The following is a 10,228-nucleotide window of genomic DNA, read 5'->3' on the forward strand; positions in this document are numbered from 1 at the left end:
GTTGGTGTAAACTCCATTTTGTCAATTCGGGCTATGAATTCCAATTCAAGCAAATGATTAATCGGATGAATTCTTTTTAAAAAGGTCTTTACTAATCGAACCAGTGAAATGCACAAAGATTGGATTCGAGTAATACAGTATTCTTGTTCAAAAGTACTGGCTTTTAGGATCTGCATTCCTGTCATTTTGCAAAAGGTAGAGATTGACATTGGTAGTAAGATCGATCGGAGTGGGTGGGACTTTGATAGTACAAAAGTCAATCATGGCTGACTAGACATTCTTTGTGCCAATAACATTAGCTTTCAGTGCAGAACAAGAGCATGGCAGAAAAACAGACATTCATTCTTCAGTGAGAGGTCATTGAACCAAACAGTTCCATTGGGATAAGTGCTGAATAGTGTGTACTGTGTGTGTAGAGAGAGCTATTCTGAGCACAAGGCTAGTAAACACACCCCTGTATCAGCGGTTAGGGACATTCTTCCTACTTCCTTCCCTTGACCAGCGATCTAGGATCAGATTATCCTACACCCAATTCTACCATTCCTCATTAAAAATGGGTAAGGACAACCTCTACCTCCATCAGCCAGTGTGGGGCACGTTCAGCAGGGCAAAACATTTAGATACAAATATTATGTAGCACAAACATGCCTGTGACTTGTAGAATAAGGAATCATGTGGGTTCTATTAATGACATTTCTATCTGCAACATTTGACCACCTTTCATACTGAACATGGCCCAGTGGTCCTCAGGTCAGGGCCACTATCCATAAAGCGTCTTAGAGTAGGAGTGCTGATCCAGGATCAGGTCCTCCCTGTTCATATAACTCGTTTATTTTGATTTAAAAAGGCCAAACTGATCGTAGTAGATCAGCACTCCTACTCTGCAATGCTTTATAGATGCAGGCCAGGTCAGGCGGCTCCAGGGTCTCTCCAGCCTCCATAGGTCTTCTCCAGGTAGAGGGCCATGGCTAGTGACAGGCGGTCCTGGAGATTCCCGGTCACCACCTGCACCCCCAGGGGAAGACCCTCTACACTCAACCCCAGAGGGCACTGGGTCACAGGCAGCCCCAGGATGTTGATGACCCCTGAGGATAAAGGGATGCAAACGAGAGCGAACTTTGGAGTATGTTGTATTTATTAATTCAGTTGTGGTGTACAGACAATTCAGTCGCATATGTGACCGCAGCCCTAAGCTTTGAATCAATGTGCGATTTGCCTGAAAGTTTGAATACCTCAAGTTATATTAAGATTTGGTTCATAGATTTCTCCATTTGTATTATTAGACATTGTTTTCCAGACCCTCTCACCTGTGTAGGCGAAGTTGAAGGGTGTGAAGAGGGGGTGGTGGTGTTTGGGGGCGAGGTGAGGGTGGGTGGGGTACAGGAGAACCCCGTCTGTACCCAACAGCTCCTCAATCTCCTTCTGTAGCTTCTCTTTCTGCTTCAGGATGAAGGGAGAGGGCTTGGATGAGCTGGTCATCTCTACCAAGGCCAGGCCTGGAACACACACCAGAGCAACAGAATGACCATGATTCCAGAGATAACAGATTTATGTACTTAATGTATTGATTAGCCAATACCAGAGATGGGCAACTTTGATGGGGGTGGGGGGCCACAAAAGGGGCTGCGGAGGCACGTGGGTCTGCGTACCCAATTCCATACCCCTCATGACAGCGAAGAGGAAGAATGTATGTTTTAGAGTTAATTTCCTGCAATTCTGTGCATTTTGCCATGGGGCGTAGAGAAAATGTTGCCGTTTTAAAGTAAGTTTGCTACAATTCTACACATTGACAATTCTACACATTTCTAACTCAACATTAAGTTGAGACTACAACAGTTTTTTGGGGGGTCAAATTGGTCCGTGGGTCTACAAAAGGAGGGGCTGCCAGTTGCCCATCCCTGACCTATATCATCATGACAAGAGTGGACCTAAAGATACCATATTTGACAGTTGACTCAATCAATTGATCAAAGCGCCATTTATAGCTCTGGTTACTAGAATACACCCTGTCTGGAACAATATATACTATAGATAGGTCTACAAGGTCACTCAGTTGACTGGCAACACTTAAAACAAATCACTAGACCCGAAACGACTATTACTAGACAGGATTATCAATGTGTGTTTGTGTTGTTACCAATAGCAGCCATGGTGTGAGGGGACCTTCCCATCATCCACTTGGCCAGCTCCCACACTGGCCACACCGGCCTCCCTGGTTCCCCCATCAACACTTGGAAGGGTGTGGGGCGCTGCGAGAAACATACACACACGTATCTACACTGAACAAAAATGTAAACGAAACATGTAAAGTGTTGGTCCCATGAATCATGAGCTGAAATAAAAGATCCCCCCCCCAAAAAAAAAAATCTGTATGCACAAAAAGCTTATTTCTTTCAAATGTTGTGCACAAATTTGTTTACATCCCTGTTAGTGAGCATTTATTCTTTGCCAACATAATCCATCTACCTGACAGGTTTTGTATATCAAAAAAGCTGTTTTAAACAGCATGATCAATACTCAGATGCACCTTGTGCTGGGGACAATAAAAGGCCACTCTAAAATGTGCAGTTTTGTCACACAACACAATGCCACAGATGTCTTAAGTTGAGGGCGCGTGCAATTGGCATGCTGACTGCAGGAATGTCCACCAGAGCTGTTGAATGTTCATTTTCTCTACCATAAGCCGCCTCCAACGTTTTAGAGAATTTGGCAGTACGACCACGTGTATGGCATCGTGTGGTTTGCTGATGTCAATGTTTTTTTTAAAGAGTGCCCCATGGTGGCAGTGGGGTTATGGGGCAGGCGTAAGCTACGAACAACAAACACAATTGCATTGACGAGTTCCTGAGGCCTATTGTCATGCAGCCATCACCTCGTGTTTCAGCATGATAATGCACGCCCCATGACGCAAGGATCTGTACACAATTCCCAGAAGCTGAAAATGTCCCAGTTCTTCCATGGCCTGCACACTCACCTGACATGTCACCAATTGAGCATGTTTGGGATGCTCTGGATCGACGTGTACAACAGCGTGTTCCAGTTTCCGCCAATATCCATCAACTTCGCACAGCCATTGAAGAGGAGTGGGACACTTTACACAGGCCACAACAGCCTGATTAACTCTATGTGAAGGAGATGTGTCACGCTGCATGAGGCAAATGGTGGTAACACCAGATACTGAATGGTTTTCTGATCCACGCCCCTACCTTTGTTGTTGTTGGTATCTGTGACCAACAGATGCATATCTGTATTCCCAGTCATGTGAAATTTATAGATTAGGGTCTAATGAATTTATTCCAATTGACTGATTGTAACTCAGTAACATCTTTGAAACTGTTGCATGTTGCGTTAATATTTTTGTTCAGTATAGTTAGAATGGCAGTACTAGTGAGGCCTCATAAAAAAAAACATACATGCTACCTAATGAAGAAGACGCACACACACAAACCCTATGGGTCATGGTCAAATGTAGTGCACCATGAAGGGAATAGGGTGCCATTTGGGATGTAGCAGCAGTTGACCCACCTTGCCCTCCTTGTCGGGGAGCCCCATGTATGTATCCCAGATCTGGAAGCCATATTTGAGCCCAGAGAGACGCACCTCCTGAACCTTGACCCCTAGGTCAGACTCGAGCCGCTCCACCACCTGGTAGAAATACAGATTATGTCTTTGTGAATCTACATTGGCGCTGTGTGCGCGCGTTGTGGGTCTACTAGGCATTCTACTCACCCTCCTCTGGGCTTGAAGGAGCTGTTCATCTACAGCACTCACCAGAGGAGAGCCTCCATCGTGAGGGATAGAGAAGAAACGCAGGTTCCTCAGATCCACCTCAATGGACAAAGACAATCTGTACAGAGACATGGAGAGCTAGGACAGTTTAACAGGTGCTCAAAATGTCATGGTTTTGATATACACTACATGATCAAAAGTATGTGGACACCTGTTCGTCAAACATCCAAAAATCAGAGGCATGAATATGAAGTTGGCCCCTCCCTTTGCTGCTCTAACAGCCTCCACTCCTCTGGGAAGGCTTTCTACTAGATGTTGGAACATTGCTGCTGGGACTTGCTTTAGGGAGGTCGGGTACTGATGTTGGGCGATTAAGCTTGGCTCGCAGTCGGCTTTCCAATAAATCCCAAAGATGTTCGATGGGGTTGAGGTCAGGGCTCTGTGCAGGCCAGTCGAGTTCTTCCACACCGATCTCGACAAACCATTTCTGTATGGACCTCGCTTTTTGCACTGTCCCAAACTGTTGCCACAAAGTTGGAAGCACAGAATCGTCTAGAATGTCATTGTATGCTGTAGCTTTAAGATTTCCCTTCACTGGAACTAAAGGGCCTAGCCCGAACCATGAAAAACTGCCCCAGACCATTATTCCTCCACCAAACTTTACAGTTGGCACTATACATTGGGGCAGGTAGCGTTGTCCTGGCATCCACCAAACCCAGATTTGTCCGGCAAACTGCCAGATGGTGAAGTGTGATTCATCACTCCAGAGAACGCATTTCCACTGCTCCAAAGTCACATGGCAGCAAATTTACACCACTCCAGCCGACACTTGGCATTGCGCATGGTGATCTTAGGCTTGTGTACGGCTGCTCGGCCATGGAAACCCATTTCATGAAGCTCCCGACAAACAGTTATTATGCTGATGTTGCTTCCAGAGGCAGTTTGGAACTCGGTAGTGAGTGTTGCAAACGAGGACAGGCAATTTTTTTTTTATGTGTTACACGCTTCAGCACTTGGCGGTCTCGTTCTGTGAGCTTGTGTGGCCTACCACTTTGTGGCTGAGCCGTTGTTGCTCCTAGATGTTTCCACTTCCCAATAACAGCACTTAGAGTTGACCGGGGCAGCTCTAGCAGGGCAGAAATTTGACGAACTGACTTGTTGGAAAGGTGGCATCCTATGACGGTTCCATGTTGAAAGTCGCTGAGCTCTTCAGTACGGCCATTCTACTGCCAATGTTTGTCTATGGAGATTGCAAGGCAGTGTGCTCGATTTTATACACTTGTCAGCAACGGTGTGGCTGAAATAGCCGAACCCACTAATTTGAAGGGGTGTCCACATACTTGTGTGTGTGTGTGTGTGTATATATATATAACTTCACAAAACTTAGTCGTGTGGACATGAATCTTATTTGCATTTTTGTATGTCTGTAAAAACTACCCATGCACCATTGGTAGTTAGTTGTTTCTAGTTAGATGTGTTGAAGCCTTTACTGAGAATACAGTGTTGGGTGTTTTAGTCTGTTAAAGGTGTGATGGGTTGTGTACTTGTTGTGGTACTGCGAACACTGTGACTGTTCATGTGCGTTAGGCTGGTTGTTGTTGTTGTGTTACAAATGTAGTTGTGTACTTGTTGTGTGTTTTGATTGTCTACTTTGTCATGTGCCAGGGTTGCGATCGGTTGTGTACTTGTGAGCATTGGGTCCAGCCATGATCCTGAGCATGGGCAGAAGGTCCTCAGCATAGCGACACATGGGGCCAGTACTGAGGTAGTCCTCATGACGACCAGAGGCAGGGGGGTACTGACAATCATTAGATATTACACCTACAAATAACACAGGATAAACATGGCCAATTACACGCTAGCATCTACATATACACCAACACACACACCAGGGGTACTCTTTACTTGCCTGGTGTGGTTTTATGGCCAAAAATGCCACTGAAGAAGCACGGTATACGGATACTTCCACCGATGTCAGAACCTATCCCGATCACTGACGCTCCACCTCCAAGTATACTCCCCTCTCCACCTGGAGTCCACGGGACAGGAGGAGGGAAAGAGGAAGAAGGATCGAGACGGAGAATGTAAGTAAAGCTTGTCCGAGCCAGAAAGGCCCATAGGAGCAGGAAGCTATTTTCTGTTTCGGTAGCGTGAGTTAACTTGATATAACAAGTACTTCATACGTAATACCAGTCCTATTGTTATGGACGTCTACCTGTGTTATTACACCAGCACAGCTGTAATACCGTTATAACACATTCCTTCCTATGTCGTTACCATTTTATAACGCCTTACAATACCACACCTGAGCTGCCGCCTGGGGTCCTCTCCAGGTCGTAGGGGTTATTGCAAATGCCGTATAGGTGGTTGTGGGACTCGGACCACATGCAGAGCTCGCTGGAGTTGGTGACCCCCAGGGGGATGGCCCCGGCCCTCTTTAACAGGGCTACGGGAGGGGCGTCCCCCGCTGAAAGGACCCCGCGCCGGGAAATCACACCTGTCGTGTTAGGCATGCCTGGAGGACAGAGGGAATGGGGTGGGGAGAAGTTGAACATACAGGTGGAACTGTAAACTAGGATATAATCCGTGACAAATATTTGGAGAGTGCAATGGCTTGGGTCTTTTCTGTTTGTGGACTAAGCTGGCAGGTAATACAGATATTCAAAACAGTATACATTTGAACGCACTTCACTGATGCTCATCTGGTGGGAATATCATCAAAGAATGTCATGTAATGTATCTGATGGTGACGAGGCAGAGGGAAAGTTGTTGATGGTCGAGTGCCGTTATGGTGAGACCTTAGGACTGTAGGAGAGGGTCTGGGTGTGTGTGGGTTAGATCTACCTATAGCAGTGTTTCTCAATCCTGGTCCTGGAGACCCAAATGGGTACCCCTTTTTAATTTTTGCCCTAGTACTAACAGGCCGTAATCACTAAGGCTTGGTGATGAATTGATAAGTGAAATCAAGTGTGTTAATGCTAGGGCTTTGGGTCCCCCAGGACCAGGATTGGAAAACACTGACCTATAAGGTAGGTCTACACACTCCCCCAGACCCTCTCTCATAGCCTCATTACCTGGTACACAACTACGTGAGGAGTACACAGTGTGGTAGAGTATAGGAGAGGATCTAGGTCAGCCATTTTCAAACCTCTGCTTGAGGAACACCCCCCCCCCCAGACGTTTCACAATGTTGTTGTAGTCCTGAATCAGCTCGAGGGCTGGATGATTAGATGACGAGTTGAATCAGGTGTGCTAGTTCTGGAATAGTTCAAACATTGAAACAGCTGGGCGGTCCCCGGGGAGGGGTTTGAGAGAGGACGGTCTAGGTGAGTGTGTAGACCTACCCCGTAGAGCGAAGGCCTCTTTGACAGTGAGGGGGACCCCCAGCAGGGGAAGTCTATCCTCCAGAACATCCTCTCCCCCGGTCTCCTCCTCGATCAGCTTGTCCACCTGGGCTGCCTCTAGCAACGCTGCTGCAAACCTGGAGAGAGGGGGGAGAGGAAGAGAGAGCACAGGAGGAGAGGAAAATAGGGAGCAGAGAGGAGGGAGAGGAATAGAGAGAGCGAGGAATAGGGTGAGAGGGGAATAGAGAGAAAGAAATTAAGAAAAAAAATAGGCATATACAAGTTTAGTTTTGTGTCAGAACATAGTTGAGGTATGGTGAGACGGTAACATGAGATTTGTAACCATATGACATTTAACCAGTCTAGTCCCGGAGTATTTGTACTTGCCTGTCCTGCACCATAGCGTTGAGCAGCGGGTTCACCTCCTGAATCCTGTCAATGTAGGCCTGCACCACCTCCACACTCGACACCTACACCAACCAACATACAGTACAGACAGTAGTGTGCCTGTGTGTGTGCGTCAATTCCAGTCAATTCAGAGTAAACCAATTTCCAATGTAACATTTTCCTCACTGAAAAGCACCAAAGATTATTGGCATTTCTGTAGTCATAAACTTCCTGAATTGACAATTGGAATGGAATTGACCCCAACCCTGTTTCACAAGGAGACCACAGCACAAGGCTGTACGTAGCCTGAGAGCCTATTTCTGCTTGATCTGAAAATGTGGTCGGAGACGCCATATGGATGACGTGACGCTATTTGCGGAGCCTCCAGAGGCACGCAGAAGCCAAATTGAGCTCCGTACCGTAAATATGTGTGCATCTCAAATTTTGTAACAGTGTGGAGGGCTAGGTATATCTCCGCATTGACATGATTGGTTGTCTAAACACAAACTGACTTCCCTCACAACAGCTCTGCGCTACTCCGCGAATCAGAAAAAGTATGAATCCACTGACTTCTGCAGAGGCCATATCACCGTAAATGCTGCACGGCCAATGCAGAACTCCAATTGACCATGTAGCGCCTTTATGTAATGGACATGTGCAGAGTGCAGTCACAGCCCAACTGCTCCCAGAGAGCAACGCAGCAGCCTATCATGCAGCAGATAGGCCACTCACTCTATCAAACCCTCTCCTAAGATTTTGGTATTTTATTAGGATCCCCATTATCTGTGGCAAAAGCAGCAGCAACTCTTTCTGGGGTCCACACATGGTGGATCAATGAAGATAGCTCACTCAGGCCTTTTACCATTGGCTGCACCATTCAGGCCTACGGCACCGGAACTATAACAAGTGGAAGCAATCCGGAAAAGTAGTCTCTCGGGTAAAATAGATTACAACATACCCGGTACCGGGTAGCCTACGGACCTCTCTCCGACGAATCCTTTGCGCGAGCTGCATCGCAGACATCATCAGCAGAGGGTTGGTGACCGGAATAAGTTTGGTGAATCCACGGGACCGCCGGGGAGAGAGGAGCCGAAAGAGAGCAAAGAGCACGCCCGTGCACGCACTCAGAATCCATGCCTGGGCCCGTTCTAGCCGGGTCAACGCCATGATCACAGCTTTGGTCACCACCACCGCACGAACTGTTTTGACAGCAGGACACTGTCGTCGTCTAACATAGCAACTCCCAGCATGCAGCGTGTTATTATGGTTCTTATCTATAAATGGGTAGCAGTTTAAAACCATCCGACCTCGCTAACAGGTCAGCCGTTATCTATTGGACAGATTCACGTTTAAACGGAAAGTGACAACTTTCGCGAGAATTGTACTTCTCGGTAACCGATATTAGGTCAACCGTGGCTAAATTTTAAACCAATATGAAGTGGCCAAGTGTGTGAACAATCAAAAGGTTAATGGTTAACCATTTGCCATCGTGTACTTCGATACGTAGACTATGAGAATAAAAGGCACTGTATTGAATACATTAAATGTAAGGTATCGAGCAAACCAAATAAAGAAAATAAGTGTACAACATAGTAGACAAGAAATTATTATAGTGACATATCGGTCACAAATCACTTTGTTTAGCATAATCCGCTCTTCTAAACGAGCGCAATCAACTGTAATGTCTACATTGCACCACACGGTGGCAGTATTGCTATGAGTAAAAACACGATGCGCACTCAGACAAACTGAGCAGGTAATCACGGGGGAATAACTGCGCAATGCATGTCAGTGGATTAGGAAACCAAACCCATGAAGTCTGCATTTTAACCATCAAAAAATGCTTTCCACAAATCCACGTTCCAGAATTTCCCTCAATATCCACTGGACTCAAACTGTACTTGCTTTTCTTTTGAATGTATTATGCTTGTTTTGGCTAATTTAGCTGAAATGTCTAGATGCAGCCGAATATTGTAATGTAATTTAACATAAAATATGTCAAATGTAATTTTTTCTAATTCCACCTGATATGGCACATCGCCCTTGGTCATTTGTCTCAGTAGCTTATTGCAAAATCAGAACTTTATATGAATGAAACAATGACTACATTTTGAAGGGTTTTATTGCAATGATTCAGGGAAAACAAAGTGTATACAATATAAACTTAATCTTCAAATGTCTGCTAACAACCAATATAAAGGTGTTTAAACTTAATATACCTTGTGCCTTAACTGAACATATTCAACAGTCATATTGATACTTGTTATATCAATTTGTAAGAAATCACACCTTTTTTTATACATAGCAACTTGACAAAAAATATTTTGGCCACATCTGCTGTGTCCATGATTGATAAAAATCTATCAAAATGTATTTGTCACATGTGCCGAACACAATAGTTGTAGGTAGACCTTACCGTGGAATGCTAACTTACTAGTGCTTGACCAACAATGTACTGTTTTAAAAAAGTAGGCCTAAGTCAGAAAAATGTGCTAAATAAACGAAAGGAAAAATAGTAACAATAAAATAACAATAATGAGGCTATATACAATAATTGAGGTAATATGTAGATGTAGGTAGGGGAAAAGTGACTATGCGTAGATCATGAGCAGAGAGTAGCAGCAGTGTGTGTGAAGGAATGTGAATGTGTGTTTTGTGTGCGTGTGTGTGTGTAGTATGTGTGAGTGTCTGGTTAGAGTACAGTGAGTGTGCATTGAGCCTGTGCAGGAGAGTCAGTACAAAAAAATAAACAATGAATAAAATAAGGG

The 10,228-nt window shown here is 45.3% G+C and overlaps 1 protein-coding gene across 1 annotated transcript; it reads right to left on the reverse strand.

The window, feature by feature from the left end:
- Positions 1-70: 70 nt before the first annotated feature.
- On the reverse strand, positions 71-8,799 carry faah2b (fatty acid amide hydrolase 2b). The gene is made up of 11 exons (XM_029760335.1): positions 8,442-8,799; positions 7,461-7,543; positions 7,074-7,210; positions 6,035-6,244; positions 5,639-5,758; positions 5,415-5,550; positions 3,730-3,847; positions 3,526-3,645; positions 2,138-2,249; positions 1,308-1,496; positions 71-1,085 (listed from the first exon to the last, which is right to left on the reverse strand). The coding sequence occupies exons 1-11, from the start codon at positions 8,760-8,762 to the stop codon at positions 910-912; spliced, it is 1,722 nt and encodes a 573-aa protein (XP_029616195.1). The 5' UTR covers positions 8,763-8,799; the 3' UTR covers positions 71-909.
- Positions 8,800-10,228: the final 1,429 nt, after the last annotated feature.

The sequence above is a fragment of the Salmo trutta genome, chromosome 8 (genome assembly GCF_901001165.1).
Source record: "Salmo trutta chromosome 8, fSalTru1.1, whole genome shotgun sequence".
NCBI classification, from domain to species: Eukaryota; Metazoa; Chordata; class Actinopteri; order Salmoniformes; family Salmonidae; genus Salmo; species Salmo trutta.

Coding starts and splice junctions, on each gene's coding strand:
- faah2b (XM_029760335.1), bottom strand. CDS start 8,762: ATGGTTTTAAACTGCTACCCATTTATAGATAAGAACCATAATAACACG. Junction 7,211..7,460: donor AACGCTATGGTGCAGGACAG/GCAAGTACAAAT, acceptor CCCTCTCTCCAG/GTTTGCAGCAGCGTTGCTAG. Junction 5,551..5,638: donor TGGCCATAAAACCACACCAG/GCAAGTAAAGAG, acceptor TGTTATTTGTAG/GTGTAATATCTAATGATTGT.